Here is a 22,994-nt window from a genome sequence, read left to right as displayed (position 1 = left end):
ACTTGATTAGACTTGTCAGCAACTATGGACCCAGATGACAGCGATCTTGGCATTTTTACAGTCATTCTGTAAGTAAAGTGTTCTCTATTGAATTCTGGGCTGAATCAAAAATGATTATTGATGAGTATGATATCTTCTAGTATGGAATTCAAGTCTTAAGATATAGAGTAAAAAAAGATTTGGGATTTTATAATAGTTAANCCCCAACAATTATTTAGATTTTCACTATGCAACGCTCATATTGATGTCTAGTCATTTTAATCTCTGGAAAGGAAAGATATCAAATTGCTGACAAACAAGCAATTATACTTTATTTTGTTTTTCAAACTAATACATAAACAAAAAAAATATCTCACAACTGCAAATTTATCTCTAGTTGAAACAACTCCAGTGAGATGCATCAGGTCGATATCTACTCTCTGACATTGGCCTCGTGCCTCACTTGCAGCTGTGAGCAAGAACATCTTGCACGTTCGGCCTAAGTTGAGCGACTCCTCAACATCTCATTTAGATCCAGAGTCGGACTTTTATTTGTCCTATCTGTTAATTGTCAGTCCGTCCTGGGTGGGTATTTTAGGTGGTCATTTTGGATAACTGTCATATTGCAGGATCTAGTTAAGGTAGTGTTTTTCAAAGATGGTCTTTGGATTTTGATACACGGTTCTGTCTTCTGTATCTTTTTCAGTTATGTACATCATAGTTGCGATTTATCATGTAATGCTATTTGGTTTGTGCCAAACATTCCCTATGTTCTGGTATCATAATAATAAAATTTTACACTTACCTTTCTCTTTGGCAAATCTCAGTTTGGTCTTTATACTTTTGTTAGAACAAAAGCTTCCTCCTTTCACACCTACCATGAAAGTTAAACGTGTGCAGTATCTTTCTGATTATGAAGGCAAACACCTTCAATTGGGGAATGTTTTGAATGTCCTGTACTGATAGACTGTTTGTTGTACAGCAGAATGGCTACTTGTAATCCTTGCTCCAATGCATTTTTTTCTTCTGCTTGCATCAGGAAGCTCTTTTGGATTTACTTTGGTATTTATTCTAACGTCACTAACTAATTTTATAGATGCAAAAAAATATATGTACACCAATATAAAAACTTGAGCAAATATTGAGATCTAATATTAATATTGCTGTTATGTCCGATAGTCCATATTTAGCAATATTGTTTACATCTTCGGCAGATACCAATTAATGCCAATATATTGTGCATCACAAATTTTGCTATAATTCTTTTGCGCAACTCCATTCTAGCCACGTTTTATTTCCAATTAGCAACAAAGTTGTTTGTATGGTTAGCGAGGTTGAAATGAATTTAAGCATTCAGCAATCTTGAAAACTTTCTACGCAGGGTTATATGATCATGCAGTGCCCGGTCATGCAGCGCGACTTTTTATGACTTTGATGTCAGACACCCCCAACCAGACGTTTAATAGCAAAAAACTAGCCATCCATCAATAAGCGTTCAGAAATTGAACAGTGACATTGTTTTCCTCACTCATCGTCCAACTGTGACGCAGGACTCTCATCCATATTGAGTTGCAAATACACTGGCCACTCAATATTTCTAATATTAGACTGTGGCAACACTGTGTTTTGGAAATATAGAGTTAACTTGAAACAAGACCTAAATGCCAGGACTGAAAGGACAATAAGCATTTAATGCCTGACAGGATGAGCATTTAAAAGACAAAGAGAACCCACAATATCTCTATTCACAACGAACAAAACAAAAACCTATCGTGATGGCCATGTTCGTGACAGGCCTCAGGCAGTACCACAGCAAGGACAGTTATGGTTCTGCGGCAGAAATCCTGTCATTGACTTAAAATCACTTATGGAAACTAGTTTCATTGAATATAGGTTTCCAAAAATAAAGAGATATAAATGGTCCAGAATATTTCAAACATTTTGGCTGGCTCAAGGATCAATATTTGACATTGCTTTTGCAAGTCATTGCCAATGTTATTTTGGCTAAACAGGAGAAGGATTGCTGTAGGTGCATCGGTACAAATTAGATGGACAACTTTCATATACTTGATTAGTGTCATTAATTCCGATGTACAGAGGTTCAGTGGTTACGACTGGACAGCAATAAAGGTTCCTGTCTGTGTACCCTAATTTTCTTCAACAGATTAAGGCAAACATCTGCCTTAATCTCAAGTCGTTTGCTTCCCTTAAAAGAAAATTGTTCCAGGATCACCTGGCATTTAGCTCCCACCTTCTTCCCGAGATCTCTAATGTTGAAGCAATCATTCCCACCCACAGAATGACGCTGCCACCACAATGCTTCTCTTTGGGTACTGAGTGTAAAGGGTGAACAGTGTTAGATTTCCACCACACATTGTGCTGTGCAGCAAACGTAGAGGACTATGGCAAATGATACAAGTTTTATGTGTGTGGGATCAGTTGGACCCCATTTCTACATACAAGAATTAAAACTAATTGAAAAATGTGACCTATGATGGCTTCTTACTTGGTTGAAAACCTTTTTGATTGTGGTATATTTGTTTTGAAATGTTAAAAAGAAAATTGGAGTTATGGAGCATTTTTCCATAACTGCTTTCAGTTGTGCACTACTTTGTGTTGGGATATCACATAGACTCCCTAAAGCAAACACAAGTTTGTTGTTGTAATCTGAGAAAATGTGAAAAAGCCACAAAGCATCGTTTACACACAGCGAAACATTTCTTACTTTAATACCTACTGGAAGTTTTTGGTAGTTTAGATGGACAGATGTAGCAAACATGAGCCCCTAATAATCAGTGGCATATTTTATAACTCTTGGGTCATCCAAACACACAGTGTCAGCCATTGTGTCCTCATTACAAGGTTTTATTTGCTTCTCCCATAACGAGATGCTGGCTGCCACTAGTGCAGTGAATGCTACCACCAGGTCTGGTAAAACTTAAATTAAAAATCCATAATCTGCTCAAGGCATAGCAGGTAACACTTGACTTCATATCCCAATTAATCATACCTCTGTTTATATTAAAATTCTACCCTAAAAGCAGTTTAATTCACTGAGTAAATCAGCCGCAGCTTCAGCATAATTAGTGTCACACCGAGACGGGATAGGTGAGGGGCTGAGGTTCACAAACACACAAAAGCATAAAACCCCTTGGGGAATCAGGTCTGCATTTTTTTTATTTTTTGCAGTACTCTGCAAAAAATACTTTTTCATGCTAAAAATCTGAAAAGAGGTTGGTATTTGTATTTAGTTCCCTTTACTCTGATACCCTAAATAAAATATAGTGCTACCAATTGTCGTCAGGCAACATTAATGTTTGGTCATTAATGTTCAGAAGAACATTAATGACCAAACATTCTCATAAAGACAAAGGAAGACAGCGGACAGAACAGGGATTAGGCTGTGGAGCAACTTTAAAAAAAAAACAACTTTCAGCTGGTTGACCTTCCAGAAGGACAGAACAGATAAAAAATATAGCCACAAGTACAAAGGAATGGTTTCCTGTAAATTTGAACACGTTCAGGTGTTAAAATGGCCCAGTCAAAGTCAAGGCCTAAACATATTTGGGAATCTGAGACAAGACTTTAAAATTGGATGTTCACGGATGTGTCTCCAGATGTATAAAGCTGCTTCTATAAAGTACTGATTCACTTTGCACTATAAATATTAACTTTATAAGTTTCCTTTCACTTCACTTCCGAGACATAATTTGTGTTAATCTTTTACATAAATTCCTAACAAAACAATAGGTGTTTTGGGTGTAACATGACAAAATGGGAAAATATACTAAAAAAGGGTGTCAATACTTTTCCCAGGTATTGTATTCAAGATGATGTATTTGAAAATACAATCTCAGTCTGTTTTTGTAATCATTTTTATTGTTTTCTCTGCTGTTCTCTAGCAGCACTTTCCCAGTCGCCACTATGCCAATGGTTTAGCATGTCCTTATTATGTTTTAAGGTAAGCAATGTGATCCAAAAGCAGTGTCTGCAAAATTTAAGCACTGCTGAGTTTAAATAACCAAATGTCGCAGAATGTCTGAAATCAGCTGTTTTTAAAAGGAACTCAGGAAAAAAAAAATGGTATCAGCAGGACAGCAGGGTTTTATCGGTCAAAGCTTCAGCCATAGTCGCCTTAGATCACGCTTCGGTCTGACCCTAATATCCTCTGCCACTCATGCAGGCCTCTGGGCCGCAGTCCCAAACAGACAAACTTAACCGTCCAGAAAATGCTGAATCTCTCAATCATGCTGCCATCGGACACTGCGTTTTGCGTTGGAAGCAGATCATTGGACATGCTTTTTTTATTTTTTTTATTCACTTTTCAGAGAATCCTTCATGTCTTCTGTTCATTCCTAAAATACATGTTCCAATATTCCTTCTAGGCATGAGTGATCTGCAATGTGCGCGGTTTCCGAATGTTTTTAACATAATGTCTCGAACTGATTTTTAAAAATAATTGCATCAACTCACATCACAATGTTCCACCACCAATCTGCATCTTTTTCTGTGACTGCAAACAAATCCAAGCTTGACTCTGAGTGGAAGTGACAACCTTCTTTATGCTGTGTATCACTCTCAGCAAAGGCACATTGAGTCACTCCCCAGATTCTTACATGTTGTGGCATTTTAGCATAAATTCGGTGCCAAGCACCTCTGAGAGCTTTCACTGTTTCTGCTTGGAATTTCCCCCTAGAAGACGAACACACTTTTTAACTCTTTCTGCCATCAGGTAACGTTTGTACTGATTAAGCTGTTCCTTTTTGTGCAATGCCTTGAACTGAGTTTCAAACTGATTTTAAGCATTTCTCAAACATCTTGATTTTACAGTCTTATACTCGAAGTCTCTTTTTGACAATTGGCTCAGTTCTAACAAGCCATTTGACAGCTGGAGGAAATTGCTTTATAGAAAAGTGTTTGATGTCATGTTTGTCTGACTGTGTGTTTCGCTCCTCTCTGGATCACAAAGGAACTTATTTGACTACTGTGAAACACTCATTTTATCCAAACTGTCATAGACACACGGAAAAGTATAAAACATTTAACTTCAAGCATGAGGTCAAATGGCTCTCTGTGTTTTTTTTTTTTTTTTTTTTTTGAAAGAGGATAGATCCGTGCTGTTTAATTTATAAACTGTGATTCCCACTCCTTAGGGCATTCTTCATTTGATGGTGGGACTGATCTGTGCTGTTTTCTCAGTTATTGCTTCAATTTCCAAGTAATAAGCATTTGTTATTGGACATGCCGTCATTTATTAAAAAGAAATAAATAAATAAAGAGGTACAGCATAGAGTGGATCGGTTTGAGATGCTTTATTAGATAGGGGTTTTTTCACTATCTTCTTTGGCATCATCTTTGGCAAAAGTGAGCATAGCATTAAGGGAAATAATTATGAACAAACTAAAAGTCTAATTATTAAGTCTTAATAAAGAATAATGTGGACCTCAGAAGTGTGTTCACCATCCACATCCATTTCTCCAGTCAAATAAATTTACCAAACACTACACAGTTCATAGAGAGAGAAAGAAGCAAATAGTTTAAATCACTGACATAACAACATATGCAAAAGGTAAAAAATAAATAAATAAAATGCCTCTATGTTAATAAAAACTGTATCTGCCAATCAACTGCTGAAAAGGCCTTTTGGAGACAGACACTTGGCAAGAAAACATTAAAGAAACACGGAAGATTAAGTTCTTCACTGATGCCAAGACTCCCACCGCATTAAAAGTATGGCTCTAGAAGGCATCTCTAAAGAGTAAGAGGCTTATAGTGTGATTTTCTACAGAGGATTTTTTTTTTCTATTTCCCACAGCTTTGTAAATGTTGCAGAGCTGTAAACATGTAAAATTAACACTACATATTACATGAGTGTAATATTTGGTTGTGGCAGCATCATTCAGCGGGGATCCTTTCCTTGAGCAGTGACAGGGACGGGGCTCAGAATTGGTGGGAAGATGGATGGAGGGCAATCTTAGGGAGAAAATAATGGAGACTGAGGGAAGAAGTTTGCCTTCATCAAGACAGTGACCCTAAACAGTTATAGGTACTCTGGGATAGTTTAAATGAAAGCAGCATGCTTCAGTCCAGACCTAAATACAACTCAGAATTTCTGATAAAACGTAAAAAATTGATGTTCAAAATCCATAAATTCTCACTCAACTTGAGTTATTTTGCAAATAATATTGAACAAAATGTTCAGTCTCTTGATGGACAAAGCTAGCTAGTTCAAATATAATCAAAAAGACATGCAGCTGCAATTGCATGGAAAGATGTACACACTGATTCCGGGGGCTTAGATACAGGATTTTTAAAACCAAGCTATATTTTCATTTCACTTTGATCATTTTTTTTTTTTTTTTACTGAGACAATTACAGTTTTAGAGAAGAAAAAAACTTCAACACTTAAACCTTCTCCTTTTGTTCTGGTAGCATTTTACTTGCTCTGAGTTTGCGTCAGATGCGATGCTGAAAGGTTCGGATGCTCCTCGTGAGTACTGAGAGTGAGCATTTAGCAGCTGAACTACACTGAAAGGTCAAAACAAATGCGCTGTGCAGTACAGGCAGTGTGACGTGCAGCTGTGAGGCAGAGACTTCAGCTGGGGAGGGGGACACATTAGGTCCTCATAACGCAACAGCTGCTCTTGTTGCTCCTGTGTTGTTTTACGGGCACTGTGTGCATGTGCCATCTCATCCATCTGGCTCCTTTTTTTTTTTTATTTTATTTTTTTTTAATTTTCGCTCTTGCAGGAAAAACACTAAATGTCTGAGATATGATCCAAGCATGCTTTGGGGAAGGGGAATTCTTGGACACAGGCAGCAACCCTTATTTGCAAATATTGTGCCTCCTGTAGACACACGGGCTTAACAAGCTCTCACATTCCTGTTTCTCCTCCACTTTCATCTCCCACCAACATCGCCGACCCTCCCCCCCCACCCCCTCCCTTTCCTTTCACTCAGGCTCTCTCTGTGCCTCCCTCCAAAGCTGTTGTTACGGTGCGGCTCCCGCACATCATTCCACTGCGATGGAAATTAAATGAAGGTGGCTTAGCACAGCTAACAGAGACATGCTTTGAAGGATGTAACCGGGGGAAGCTGCGCTGCCAGATCCTTTTCCATGGGATGTGGATTTGTGCTGCTGAGGCGAGGACACAGCAATCACTCAGCCATGCAGCGGCTCAGAGAAAACGACTAATCTCTACACCTGACTTCTGGAAGCCTTACTTTTGCTTTTCTTCCCCTTTGCGTTATTTACTGGCGAAAAACAACGCATTACAATGGTGTCGGAGTGAAGTTAATTTTGCATGTGTAGGTTGATTGCAGACTGCAGCACACATGGATGTGTTCAGCTTTGTCAAGATGCCAAAGCTTCCAGGGTGAGTTCGGCTGTCATGTATACTAAGCGGACTGTAAATGTGCGTTTACTGGAAACCGTGTTCGTGCGTTTCAGAGGCGTTGCTGTGAAGAGCCACACAGGATTCACATGTTGAGCCGCTGCCTTGGAAATGCTGAGTTAATAATCTTTTGAGGTAGCAAGTTGTGCAGTCATGTATGATGGGGAATGAATGAGAAAGCGAGGTGGATGGCAGTGGGGGCGGATGCTAAAAGCTAGGATGATTCATTTGTTCTAAACTGTGTGCATCCAAGTTCATAAATTTCTCATGCAGCAAATAATTACTGTTTTTTTTTCTGCACAAGTGCTCAGGATTCCTATTTTCCATGTTAATAATTTTACTTTTTAAAAATCTAATTTCCAAAGTTTCAGTCCTCTATGAGCTCAGTTTTAAATTATGAACAAAGATGGATGGATGGATTGGTTGAAATTTTAGATAATGGAATAGGAAATAAAATCTGGAAATACAATTATCTTTCCATATTCTGAGTTATTTTTCCATTCAGATTCAGATCTCGAAAGACTCGAACCTAATTCCATACTTTTGCTGACTTTCTCAGATCGCATGGGAACCCTGATTTTTCAGGGCCATAAAAACATTGAAGTGTTTGAGGAAAAATGAACTGAGATTCTTTCAAATGGTTAAATGCTTAAGTCAATGTCCTATGTCCTAAATGCTCATTAAGGAAATTGAGATGCAATTCATTATGCTCATCCTTACATTTAATAATTCAGCATGATCAGATTTAGCTCATCAGACATATTTAATACATAAGTGGTTGAACAATCACACTTATTTGTTGCAAATAGCTACAGAGGATAACAAATAAAGAAGGAAAACACATTTTACACAATTTTCTTCTTAAATATTTTTCATGTAGTATATCTGGCGTGTGAGAAAAGTGGAAAAGACAAATGAATGGAGCTTGGAGGAATAGGTGTTTTCATTGTGAGGAGTGACAACTCACTTTGTGGGCCCATGGGTCTGCCGTTGGACATTAATCCTGCCTGAGGATTAGCCTCCTTCAAAAACATCACAGACCACTGATGGAGAGAACAGCTGATCATTAATACAAGACGCTGAATGTGACAGAAATTTTATGACACAGGAATGGCCATTTGGAACGCAATCTCACGTATGAGTCATCAACACAATGTTCTTGCTTTTCTGAGTCCAAGAATATGTAAATAAGAACAATATCATTGCTCTTTTTGTACAATTAGTGCCAATCACTACAGAAATGGAAATATACTATGATAGGATAGCATTGTTGTTGGTCTGCCTCCGTGCCAGCGTGCATTATGTGGCTCCCAGTGGAACACCAACGTCACTACTTCCTGTCACAATTAATAATGCCATGCACTGTTGTCTCTGATCATGAGTTAGCTCTGCTACATTTACACATTTTATGTTTTGTTTTTCACATTCTGAGCTGCCAGCAAGAATTTAACACACGATAGCTCGCTAAGAGCTACTAGACATGGAGACTTCAGCTCCCCCAGACGTCCAGCTTTTCAGAAACAAGAAGCATCGAAATTTCTTCATTTCTCACATTGTGGTGAAATCCTGACAGCATTTCCGTGGTGCAGTTTCTTGAATCAAAATTCAAGACAAGTTCATTTGTGTAGCACATTTCAGCGACAAGGTAATTCAAGGTGCTTTGTAACTTGGGTCTACCTCTGAGCACCTTCACTCCTTTGACGTGTTCTGTGGGTGTTTGGAATGGTTTGGCAGCGAAGCAACACGGATGCGGTAATGAGCATCAGCCTCACAAATCTATGCAGATATCGTCAATTATCTTTCAATTACAAGGAATGCTGAACTCTGATGGACTAATCAAATAAAAATTAAAAAAAAGAAAACCTTTAGTGTTCCTCTGGGAAAAATTCATGGAGAATTAGTCAACAATAGCTTCTTCCTCATTCATAAAACAAATAAAAGAAAAAAAGGATTTTTGTCTGAATTTCTTGATCGTTCCTGCAGAAACTTGTCACCAGTAGACTTTCATTTTTATTAGTTACTCCTGGATGCGCTTTTGCCAGCTGCTGGTCAGGCAGCCAGCTGGGAGTGAGTAAGCATGAAATACGTTGTACTTTGAAACTGAGGCCGTGCAGTAGCACCTTTAACCGAGCACAGCTTAACAGCGTGGATAACAACAGGAATAGATTGTGCAGTCCCAAGTCAGAGACTAGGCTGCTGCTAATAAATCTTCTTTAGTTCCCAATTTTTTGATTGATAAGTTATTGCATCACCATTTTTGTCTGAAAAGCTATTATTGCATGTCCTTTGCAATAACATTTTTGATTTGTGTTGGCATACCCCTTGACATAGGTAAAGATTTTCATCTTAAAGTATCATTTGCACAATGACAAAAATAAAGAAAATGATGCCCTGTTTATCTTGTTTGTTCACAATGTCAAACGTCTGGAAGGGATACAAACAAAAACATGCCTCAGCATAATATTTCCCAGACAATTATGAAAATATTTTATTTATTAACTGTATGCATTATGTATAAGTTTGTCTGGCTTATAATTGAGTAATTTAGACATTAACAATATCCATGCAAAATTAAATATGTTGTAAACAAGATTTGGTAAGATTTATATGATTAGTTGTACAAAGTCTTGATGTACTTTGAGCTTCATATCAATTTGTAACATTATTCACATCAAAAACATACCTGGAGTGTTGCTTTGATTCTGTCATGGTGGAGGAATTCTTAAATCTTCTGTTGCTGCCTTTTCCACATAGCTCCTCCTCTGATCTGCAGGCACCAACCAAACCTCCGTCTCACAAAGCATCCCTGGATAGCTCCTCACCCACTCAGCTCCTCAAGACTAGCAGCAGCAATTAGCAAACACCTGGAGGAACTGCACATCTGCTGACCTTGTCACACAAACTACTTCTCAGTCCACAGCTCCAAAGAACAGTTGTAAACGGCATAATGAGAAGCATTGTTGTGATGACATGCTAAAGGCGATGTGTTGGAAAGAGCAGGAGCTTCTTGAAGAGACAGAGATGTCAAATTTAATTTGTTATGTGTATATATATATATATATATATATATATATATATATATATATATATATATATATATATATGTATATACACACACACTGAAGTTAACTATGTTAACTGAAGTTAACATAGTTGCTTGAGCATGCCATAAAATGACTCAATGTCCCTTTAAAGTACATAATATCGCCTTTTTTAAAAAGCAGACATCTTAATTGGAAGAAAATAATTTATACTGTCACTTTCTGTTGCTTATTTGCTTCCCTCCAAGCTCTGTTTCTTAAATAACATCTATTATTTGATCCATTGTTCAACATGTTTTGACAGCATACTTTCGGCATAGAAAATCATTGGTCTGGACCAAAATTGATTAGCGTCCATGCTCATCAGAGCACAACAAAAAACAAAAAGATCTTTCACACTATGAAAGATCTTTCATAGATCTTTCGTCCCTAAAAGCTTGTGATTTTATCGACTATATATATATATATATATATAGCCGATAAAATCACAAGCTTTTAGGGACGAGAGGCTCAGAAATGGCTGTGGGTCAGAAACAGGAGCCAACTGGCAGGGGAATGAGGTCGCAAGCATTAATTTTGTTCTGTCCTTTGGAGCTTTTAACATAAAAGCTAGAGTGCAACACAAAAAGGTGCATGAGAATCCATGTCAGCTGCTACAGGAAACGTGTTGCTGTGTTTGGTTAATGTTTTACTTGGAGAGGAGAAAAGACCCACACTTTAAGCAAGGAAATTAGATCTACTCTTACAGCTTGAAATTTAGTACTTTGCGAAGTATAATGCTTTACATTAGATTTTGGGGCTCCACTGTGGCACAGCTGGTAGCTCTGTTGCCTTAGAGCGATGGGGTCCTTCTGCATACAGCTTGCATCTTCTTGTCATGCATGCATGGGTTCTCTCCAGGTACTCCGGTTTATTCCTACAGCCAAAAACACAACAACTGTTAGGTTAATTGGATTCTGTTAGTTGCCCTTAGGCTTAAGTGCTTCTACGTATGTTTGTTCTGTGTCTTTGTGGTGTCCTGTGATGGAGTGGCAACATGTGCATCGCGTACCATGTCTATCGCCAAAATGATTGCTGCTGATAGGCATCAGCCACCCCGCGACCCTGCAAGCACAAGTAGGTATAGGCAATTGATGGAAGGAGGAAGATGGAATGTTTCATTTTCATTCCACTTCACAAATATGCACATCTTGTTGTGACAGACACAAAAAATTTAATTAAAATGACCTGATATCAGAAAATATTACCAATATGTTCATCGTTTCATTAACAACAGCACTTATTAAGAAATGGAAGTTTCATTACTCGGCTGAATAGACTTGTGAGTTGGTGCGATCGTACAGGGCAAAGAAAGCCACAGTTGTATCCCACATTTGGACAGTAACTCCTTTATAAAATGGTAGGTTTTGGATGTTTGTCAGGTAAAAGCTGGAACCAGCAGGAGACTGATTCCCTTGCTCACTGTAGTGAATCGTAGCGGGTGGGCTGCTTCCCAGATTCCCAGTTGCTGTTTTATTTTCACCCTGGAGCAGATTAACCTGATATATATATATATATATATATATATATATATATATATATATATATATATATATATATATATATATATATATATATATATATATATATGATGTCAATCAGTGAGTGATTCACTCACTCACTGATTCACTCATGAGTGAGTGAATCAGTGAGTGAGAGAGAGGGAAATAGAGAAAGAGAGAGATGTTCAGGGTAGTGTGGTTGTCCATAGCAACAATGTCTGAGCTTTACCAAAGACTAACTCAGCAATGTAAGATTCTGTTGGAATATTAGGGAAGATAGACACCCTAATTTTAAAGTGAATGTTGGTGTGCAGAAGATTCGCATAGTAATAATCTATAAGGCAAAACAGCTCTAGCTCCATTTCTTGTGATTGTATTGATGTGGTCTTGTTATATAATTCCTACCATGAGGATTTTGTTGCATATCAGCAAGGAACAGCCTTTTCTTCCACTTGGCTCCAGTAAATAAAAAAAAAAAAGCTGACAAAATGGCACGCTTACTCACACAAGGCACATAAACAGCAGGAGAAAACTGAGTTGTCTACTGTAGCTACAGCATCATACCTGACCTCTCTAGCAGCCATAGCATTCACAGTAACATTTCGATAGCAGGGTGTAAATAACAGATTTGACTGTTTTTCTGCCATGCTGCTATATTGGCCAAAGGCTTTAAGCCATGTTGGTGGTTGGTGAAGTCATGCAGAGGGCAGATGTGCTCTGAAACAAAAGACTGTGTAAATGTCCCTTCAAGATGGAAAGCAGAGGGAGAAATCTCTTAATCAAAAATGCTCCTCTACGTCTACAGCCCTGCTCTGCACATCGCCTCAATTTCTTCCCATGAGATGCGCATTTCTGTCTCTCTACAGATTTCATATTCAGACAGAATCCCATTAGCAGCCTGTCTCTGCATACATGTCTGTTTATTGCAACACCACTGGCAAAAAAAAAAAAAAAAAAAAACCTTTCATGCTCTCTTCAATGTGTTTCACAAGGCATCTTAAGTCATATTTGCAACATTTCCTATTACACAAGAGAGCAAAACATATCTTTATTCTTCAGTCAGCTTAAAAGATATTCCCTGGGCTTGTAACAGAGTGACAAATCTTACTCACACCATTAGGTGATTGTAGACATTCATATTTAATGACTCATTGTGTCTACTACTATTTACAAAAGACCTCCCAATGAAACTATGCGAGTACTACTGTCAGAAGTTTACTTGGTTGAAGAGCATATTCATTTTTGGCTTTTAATGCTAAATTTGAACCATCCGTCACATTGAAGACTTTGGGCACAACGTTATCGCGCATATGCAACACGTCAGTCAACACCTCCGCACAATAAGCGCAGTAAGTGACAGCTTTATTTCATCGCAAATGCAACATTTTGTCACTGCACATCTAGCTTTCCTAGCTTCACTTCCACATAGCTCACCTTTGAGCGTACTCAAAGTGTCGCTAAAAGTTGGACGTACACCCCGCCGTCTCTGGAAGCGAAGCGCTGCTGAATTCACATGTCGTCATATGCGTTCTTATGATTCATGTAGGTAAATTTATTACCTACGATTAGACAGACATCTTCTTCTGCTCCGAGACAAACTGCGCACTGTCTCAGAGTGGGGGGAGGCGAAGGGTGGCAGCGGGAACAGAAACACGTAATTAGTAAGTCGCGTTATTGTTTGAATTTAAGTCGGTATGTTTTGCATCCAGTGAAAACAAGGATGTTGACAAATAAACTGGACAATATGCAGACAATTCAGTGATATTTCCACAGTTGTGGTCTTGGCTGGTCTTGAAATAAAATCCCGAGACCTCAATGTCCGAGTCCGAGACGAGACAGAGACCATCGACCGGTGTTACGTAATGGAGCTGAGCTTGGGGCCCTTCATTATGATTGCAATTAAACTGTAATTATTAATTCCACTACCAGTTTAATGTGTGTTACTCTAAAGTTTGAACACTCAACCATGTGTAAGATTCAACAACGTTTTTGACTGACTGTGAAGTTGAACAGTGTTGAGGCAGTCCCACGGCCTACTTTCAGTATAGCTCAAACCTTTTCTCATCTGAAATCAGAACCTTTTTTTTCAAAAAGGAGGCTAGTCCATGTGTATGGGATCCAATATAAACTATAGATAAATGTGACTGTTTTGTAAAATAACATTTTCTTGATCCTCAGTCCATGTTATTTTGAAACTCAGTGAGAACAGTAACACTGGAGTTCCAGCATATCCCAGGTTTTTATTACAGATTTTTTTCTTTTTTTGTTTAAAGCAAGAGTTTGCATCAGATGAATGAAGATACTTAAGCTGCCAACAGAACAATTCACAAGAAAACTGCTTATAGAATAGGGAAAAGCGACTGAGGCTTTCAGAATGACCCTTACCTCATTTAGATGGAAAATCAATTAAAAATATGCTAAAAGATTTACAAATCTAAGGATTTAAATGTTTTAAATTCCCAAACATAGCAAGACATTCACACACATGATGACTGAATGTTGACTTCCTTATTTTGAGAGACTGGAAGTTGTCCTCAATATCCTTCCTGAAACGTGAGTTCAATAAAATATAATTAGCTGCTTGGGATGAGAGTATTTCTATCTTTCAGACATGATGGCCATGCAAACTAATGCTGCGTTTACTGTGGCTTTCTTGACCTCAGGCTATTCCCTTGTCCTTCCCAAGTGCATGCCGGGAAACTTAAAAGGGAATTCATGGTTTGGTCCCCCTGGCAATCAGCACATAAACATCACTTGCAGCCACGTGCAGATGAGAGTCACTGACGCAAAGCACTTGTCAAAGGAAATAATGCTCTGAATACCTCATGAAAGAACAGCTTTATTGCATTCTCCGTGGGTTTACGGCAGACATTTGTTGCCGGAACAGGGTTTCATATTGCCAGCCCTTGTGGAGATTGTCGGTGTGAATTATTCAAACTAACTTGAGTGTCTGTGTTGGAATGTTGCTCCTCCAAGCAGTCGCCTTTTCTATAATGCATTATCACTCCCTTCATGATTAGGATATGCACCCTTTATGGTTGTTCTGTGACAAGCATGTGTTGACAAACATGGAGGTTTAAAATGAACTTCTTTGATTAAGGAAACATAATGGTATTGTGGATCCAGTCTTTGTGTGTGAATGGCTGAGAAGTAATCTCCCTTTTTTTTTTTCAAATACTATGATATAAGTTAGTTTTTTTAAGCTATAAAAATTAATGAATACATGTAAAAAATATTCATGTTTTTTTTTAAATATTAAAAATCTGCTTTCTGCTGTGATTGCAAAGAAATTATATGGATGTATTTCATCTTTTTTTTCAAACAAGGAGGTTGATTTTTTTTTTTTTCCCTATTGGCCTTAATATTTTTAAATATGGTTGTTTGGCTATTTTAGCAAATCAACCAGTAGGATCTAAAAATATCTCAAATCATAATGCCATCAAGCATTTTTAGGTTTAACAAGTTCCCCACTGACCTACATTTAGCTCCCCTTTTACTTCTAATTGTCGTGCAATGACTCTTGGGTAACCTGTTCATGAATTGTGTAGCATGGCTTGCCTACTTAGAGCTTGATTACTTAGTCCGATGTGACTGTGCAGGTATTATTTATTAATGCCTGATGAAGAAGATCAGTTTCACTGTCCGCCAGTGGGTGAACCCTCTGAGTCTCTTGGTTGGTATGGACTGCTGCGACTGACTGAGTGGCATGATGGGCCTCCCATGTGCAGACAAAATAAATCAAAGATTATTGTTTCTTTGACTACAGTGTCATTACAAAGTCAGCGAGACAGAAAACTGATTTTCTAGGACACCTTTTTTTCGGATTAGAAACATATCCTGAAGAGACGTCATTTGAAATTGTAAGTATACTTTATTATGTTGTAGACCTTGGGAAAAATGTCAAACATAACCCTGCCAGGATGTTGTCTTACATTCTGCAACAGGCAATTTTAATCATTATGAGGACATGCTGGAACTTTTTATTTTAATCTGTTGAGTTCGCATGGTTGTTTTTACAGTTCTGAGACTTATGACAGAGATGGTTATAGAGCTAATAGTGTCTGACATCCTGATTTGAGCAGTTCTAGATATACGGCATTGACGCCTGTACTGTGGGTCAAATAAATCCATATCAACATACCAACACCGCTGATTTGGGAAAGAAATCAGATTACTTGGACTGTTTAGAGGACTCTGAAAGTAGAACACTGGCAGCTTTTTCAAGGCACAGATGGCCATTAACATTTCTCACAACGAGATTGAGATTTGAGTCTGAAACTTGAACTTGAGTTGCATTGACGTTGCACAAATAGTTGAGAGTTCAGTTCAATTTAGTTTACCTATATAATTAATCTCAAACATGTAATCTCAAGGCAATGTAATAAAAAAAGTAAATTAAACCATAAATACATTCCAACTGATCCTAGTTATCAAACAGTGTAGTCAAGTTAACTTATTATGTTATTATTGAAAAAACAACAACATTCTTTCTAAGTAAACACAGAAGATTTAATCGAATTGACTCCTTGTGGTCAAGCATGTAGCAACAGTGGACAATCGCTTCCATTGTGTAATCACTCATACATGCAGCAACAGTGGAGAGTAAAAACTCCCCTTTATCAGGAAGTAACCTTCAGCACAATCAAAACCTGGATGGCCGACCACACTGGCTTGAGAATACAGAACATACACAGAAAAAAGAAACATAAGCATCGATCAAGTTGTACTTCACATGTTAGAGGAAAAAAAAGAAGTTAATGGCCATACAAGGGCCACTAAGCTCCTTTAGTGGCTTTATCTAGGAGAGAAGCATAGCTTACCAGATTAGCTCTGAGCAGGTTTTAAAGTACATAGGATAAATGAAAGGACATACAGTTGCTGCAAAAGCTCAGCCAACATCTTTGTATAGGATGGATAGACACAGGGTTAAACACTGAAAGACAGGGCCAAGGGCATCATCGAGGGAGAACATAAAGTTGTTGGCAGCAGTAGCTCAGCCAATGTCCCCCTTCAGGAAGCTGTCACAGCTAAACGAAGTGCCAGATCAGAGGTGGTTTCTACAACGAGTAAAAAAGAACAGAGACAATTTAAAGCTTAAAGTTGAAATATCAGCAAATAATGCAAAATTGGAGAGAAGAAGAACAGCAGAGCAAGGAGAAGTGGTCAGTGTGTTCTCCAGTAGTTTAACTACAGAGATTGCTAATGATAACCTAAGCTACTCTAACAACAGGCTTTATCAAAATGAAACTTTTTATCCTAGTATTTAAAGTAGACAGGGTGTCTGCCTCACAGACACCCTGCCAGACACAAACTGGCAGAGAGTCTCACAAGAGAGAGGAGCCTGATAACTAAAAGATCTGCCTCAAATTTTACCTTTAGAAACTGTATGAACAAACCAGTAAACTTGCAGTCTGAAAGCAAAAAAATAAAATAGAAAAATAAATTGATCTATCCTGTCCGTTTTCAATAAAACTCTGCAGTACTGCATTTTGTGTATTTAGTGGACTTCCTGATAGCAAAGAATTACAGTAGATGATGCAGCAAAGTACAATAGATGTACTAGGAAAACAGAGCATGTTCACTATATGGACTTTTTTTTTTTCTTTTAATGAATCAACCATGGTTCTAATCTACACAGCATCTCTTAAGTGTTTTTTTTTTTTTGTTTTTTTTTGCTACAGTCAAGGGTATTTAGGAGTTGTATAATTTTACAGCCATCACGTTTTACTGAAACTATCTTTGAAGATTATGGAAAATGATTATAATCTCGCCTAATACACGGGGATTTTTTATTGATGTCACATTAAGTTGCCATATGAACATAAACTACAGCGAGACACACTCTCATGTAAATATAGAAGACAGCTGTGCACAATTCATTATCACTGGTACTGTAACTGGGGGAAACATTTTAGAGGAAAAGAAAAAGGAGCTTTGAATAATAAATGTGAAGAACCCTGTTACATGGCAGACAAGCCTTTGAAGTGACATAACTTTCTGCCACCACTTTCCAGCATCGCCAGTGTGCAGACACAAAGGCAGTGATAAAAGGAGAAAAGGAGGGGGTGCATGCAAAAAAAAAAAAAAAGACACGACTCTGTTCCAACCCATCCCACTTTTCTGGAAAGCCTCCACTTTACCGACTTGTGGCTCAAAGAAATGACTGCATAGCTTGGGTTTGTCAACAAAATCAGACAACGATGTGGTAGCATTTTGAGAGTTGCTACAATAATAGATTCCTTGTTTTCCAAGAAAGGTTATCAGATCAGTTTAAGATTGAGTCACTAAAAAAGAAGAAGATTAATGTGTGCTTTATGTTTTAAAGACTGCGCTGACATTCACAAATAAAGCCAGTTTCATGCCTCTGAAGCACACGAGTGAGGCATGACAACTCTGCCTGGATTGAGCTTATGTAATTAATTTGATTTGTATTCACTCACTGAACTGCGCCTATGGAACGTTGTTTGTCACAATGGACTCAGAAACCCCCTTTGTACTTGACTGGGGACTCTGTCATGTCAGTGCGATCTGTTTTTGGGATGTGGATATGTTGAAATGATTGGATATTATTTCTAGCTCATTTAAAAGTTTGAACTTCCTCCCCAATTTAGAGGTGGTTTCAGGGTTTCACCTAGTTATTTTCATGTTCTGCACCTTTGCAGCCACAGGACCAAATCCTCCGGTTGGCCGCCCCCTTCTGGGACCTGGAGTGCTTCCCAAGGACCCCCAAATGGATGGGACATGGGCACCATCAGAGAGGGGCGTGACTGCTACATCAAGTAAGTGCCCTGTGTTTAAAGAAACAGAGGGGGAGCTCTCTCCATCCCAGATGTTTCATGAGCGCTTTGCCAACCTGTGATTATTCCGGCCACGTCACTGCCTCCACACTGTCTCCATCAGTGCATTCAGAATACTGATTCTTTTTTCTCTTCCCTCCACTGCTGCACGCACTCACTGCCCCTGCTGACTGCCTTTCTCTCTCCTTCTCTCTCTTTCTATATCTCTCTTTCTCTCTCTCTCTTGCTCCGATACACCCACTATATTTTCTTATGCAGTCTCCCAAATGCAGAAGAGGAGTTTAGAGGGTGTGAGTGTGTATTCTGCTGCGGTTGATCAAATTTACCAGCATAATGATTTTTTTTTTTTTTTTTTTTTTTACAAGAGAAAATTGGGTTATTATGCTATCAACGTAGTTGATCCTTCATAAGTGGCACTTCAGGCAATCTGTCCAGGCAGGTAAAAACATTGTTTTGTTTTTTTGTAAATTGTCTATGTGCAAAATAGTTTAACAAGTGAGTGTTTTCTCTTTAGCTGGGTGTATTGTACTAGAAAATGACTGCTGTGCATGCAAACCTCTCCTGTAAAATATTTACACACCATGTTTATTAATTTTAGTTCATTACTAAAAAGTAAAATACAGCTGAAGTGTGGATTGTTGTTTCAAATGCATCCAAACAAGCTAATATTAGAAATGATTCTCAAAAGAGGAGTAGAGCACTTGTCACACATGGGTCGTAGCACGAGAAGCGTGATGTCAGAGGAGTTATATAAGAAGTACGGAGCAGTGAAAGCGCTGGATGCCGAGTGTGTCTGCATGAGACAGATCATGGAGGCTTGTTTGGCTCCAGCTTCTGCTTTCTAAATTTGAGGAAGACTCATGAATAATCAAACATCTCTTCCTGAAACTGTCTGAGGTTGAGTTTGGGCTTTATTGGCTCCCGGGTGCTGATGTTAAAGTCTTGTGTTTTCCTCAGCGGAACACATGCCAAGACTGCATGACACGAGCGCATGAATAAAGTACTATGGGTTTAATATTTAGTTTGACACTCGGTTTTTTTTTTGTTTCTGTTTTTTTTTTTGCAAATCGGGGTGTACTTTAGAGACCAATACAAAAATGTGCTGAAAAGTTGATGAGCACAATGCGTTCATTATTCATCAGTATCACACTAATAAAACCAACTGTTTGATTTTTACCAATAAATTAGGGTAGATATTGCTACTTTTAATTGCAATTTTGCTCTGAGTCAGCTTTATAACATTTTTATAATAAAAATTAGTTTGCTCATCTGGTTTGTCCTTTAAAAGAATAAAAATGATTAGGCATAATATGGTAATTAAATATTAAACGTTGCAAATCTATTTTAACAGGAGGGACGAAAACCTTTACTGTTTCAGTGTTAGCCTGAAAGCAAATTTGATCTTACCAGAAGCACTGTCTCTTAACTACTTAGAATTTTTTAATTTAGTTCAGATACTGTGGCATGGACATTTTTTTCCCCTCATTCTTAAAGCCAAAATGTGAAAAGGCATCAACTATCAAATCTGACATGTTGGTATAGTAGTTAAAGCTGAATATAAACTTTTAAATCAGGTTGTAATATGAACATTTTCCATGAAATCTACAGCATGAAGTCTTTTTCATTGGGAACAGCTGCCTCAATCTTAAGAAATTTAGCTTAACAAGGTTTGCTTAACTATTAGCACCGTTGCTAAACTAGTTGATGTTGAAGATATAATCAGTATCTGTTCCAGCAAAGTACCATGTTAACTTTTTCCACTAGAAAGATGCTTCCTACAACTGCCTCATTGATAAGTTGTTAAGTTTGACTTCAGCATTAGCACTGTCACCAAACTACCTAAGTTCTTGCTTTAACCCCATAACTTTCACCCTCAAAACACTTGTATGTAAGTAATTATGTTATCTTATCCCTGTCAAGGGGTTTTAATAAATTAGTAAAATCCATAAAATCCACATGTTTTCTGCTGGAGATGAACATAACGACTGAGAATAACAGCTGAACAAACCAACCTATCCAGTTCAATTCTAATCAAAAGAAATAGAATTTGTTACAAAATAAAGTGGCTAACGTTGAACATTATATTTACAAACTAGCATGATCGATTAAAATTGTATTTAATGGCCAATACATAACTCAATATAACTTATTTTCACAGTGTAGAGGAATGAAATGTGCAGCTGCCTTTCTGCTAGGTAAAAAATATATTGAAACTTGTGATGACATGTAATGGTCACACATGGTACACTTTGCAGACAAGTTTTATTTATTTATATTCATTTATTGTCTGTACATTATAGTGTACATAATTATATAATTCACTTAGGCCTATAGACAAAGCTGACAAGGCAGAAAAAATATGGCTTCATTTCATGAGAAAGAAACATGACATTAAGAACCTCATCAAATCAGGATTTTGAGGCAAGAAAAACAGGATATTGCTCTGGTTATAGGCTTACTTTCCTCTTCTGCTTCCCCCAAAACAGCAAGAATTCAGCAAGAGAGCACATGGAAATACACTCTGCATGCAGTGCATCAGACCAGTGTTTCCTGCTGCCTATTTTTGTCCGTCTTATTCATGATAAAAACCCTCAGCATGGCTTGTGATTTCTGTACAATGCGTTGCGGAGCTACGGTAGAAGCTAATGGGTGTGATTAGAGGGCATTAGATGCATGGCTGTCTGCACAATGGGAACCTAGCCATGTTCAGCAGGTGGCCTTGGAGGGGAGGGAACACTGCTCTTCCTGAATGCACAAGTCCATATGTTTTTCATCTGCGCACAAGCTGCTGAGTTTGTTTCTCTACAGCAAAACCTACATACATTTTATTTCTTTCTATAATTTCAAGTCATATCCTGCAGCAACTGTTGTTCATATAAAGAAAGAATCACAGTATGGCGTTTATTTAATGGGTTACACATTTCTTTGCATTATTTAGCAGTGTTAGAGGATGTATATTTCAAAGTACAATACTTTTAAGTCGTGAAAATTTTTCAGCATATGACCATATCCATGCTGTAGCACTGGCACAGTTTTGTCTCTTTTACAAGCTCCAAACTACAAACAAGGTCTGTCACAGGCAGACAGACCATGAAAGTCTGTCTGCCTGTGAGTGACACTGTTATGCCTCAAGGTTTCTTCTTAAAAAGAGTTTTTATTTTGGCAATAAACTAATTGATTTTCCCATGAAATTTGCTAATTAAAAAAAGCCAGAACCTAAATAACTAAGGAATGGCATTTCTAGTTCTCTGTAATCGCAAAGGCTTTGGTTATTTCATTGTTTAGAAGGATAACTGAATAAACAATAGAATTGAGAAGCAGAGAAATGCCATAGGAGAGAAGCTGAAATTCTCCACCGAATAGATGTAATCTTTAAACCCTCAGGCAGCACTGAAATAAAAACAGACATGCCTCTGTTGTGAAAATAGCAGTGCACGCATAGAGGGACAAAACAAAGATATAGAACATGCTTAAAAAGATGAACTCATGAAGTAGGAAACTGCTCCAAGTCCAGAGAATCTAAAATTTAACTGCATTCTTATGAAGTATTTTTTTTTACTAATTAGTTTTAATGAAACTTATTTTTACATTCAAATGTTTGCCTCTTTAAGTAAAACAATACAAAACCGCATTCTGCAAATATTACGAAATCATAGCTCTAAATCAAAAAATGTTGATTTTAATCCTTTTTAATCCATAAAGTTGTCTGCCAAATTAGAAATATTAAAATGCTTTTATTAACATCAACTTTGAAAGTCATCTCAAAATGCACAAACATCAAACAATTATGTGACATAAGGTGACTTGTCAGATGAAGACCAGGATTGAACTTTTTTGAATGGAAAACACTATGGTAATGACTACACCATCTCCACAGCGAAACACGGTTGTGGCCGTATCATGATGTGGGAGTCTGTTCTTCAGCATAGACAGGGAAGCTGGTCACAACTGACAGGAAGTTCAGTGCATTGAACATTGATCTTCGGGGATGTTCTTCGTCCAGTTCGACTGAGCTTGAACTATTTTTCAAAGAAAAATTTGGTAACATTTAAGTTTCTGATGTACAAAGCAGGATGAGACTTGAACCCATATTTGCAGTGAAAGGTGGATACGTATGCTTCTACTTTTACTCCTACAATAACAAGATAAACAATACATTTCTGTCTTACTTTCTGAATGAAACAAAAAGAATATTTACAAAAATGTAGGAATCCACTACTAAACACATTTCATCGTTAACAT

At 37.8% G+C, this 22,994-nt stretch overlaps 1 protein-coding gene across 5 annotated transcripts in view; it reads left to right on the top strand.

The window, feature by feature from the left end:
- Positions 1 to 22,994, top strand: part of LOC106954771 (FERM and PDZ domain-containing protein 4-like) — a 48,590-nt gene that overhangs the window by 7,383 nt on the left and 18,213 nt on the right. For 2 of the 5 annotated variants that reach the window (XM_015044517.1, XM_015044551.1), the window contains exon 2: positions 18,618 to 18,734. In XM_015044517.1, coding sequence (XP_014900003.1) covers positions 18,618 to 18,734 — 117 coding nt within the window. Of the gene's footprint in view, positions 1 to 6; positions 69 to 6,920; positions 7,356 to 18,617; positions 18,735 to 18,935; positions 19,192 to 22,994 lie in introns of those variants that run through there. The other 3 variants (XM_015044525.1, XM_015044531.1, XM_015044541.1) reach the window with 3 other exon arrangements.

Source organism: Poecilia latipinna, unplaced genomic scaffold, assembly GCF_001443285.1.
Source record: "Poecilia latipinna isolate Pla-1442-1.1 unplaced genomic scaffold, P_latipinna-1.0 Scaffold37, whole genome shotgun sequence".
NCBI classification, from domain to species: Eukaryota; Metazoa; Chordata; class Actinopteri; order Cyprinodontiformes; family Poeciliidae; genus Poecilia; species Poecilia latipinna.
The sequence above is the reverse complement of the archived record's forward strand: the minus strand, read 5'-3'. Positions and strand labels throughout refer to the sequence as shown.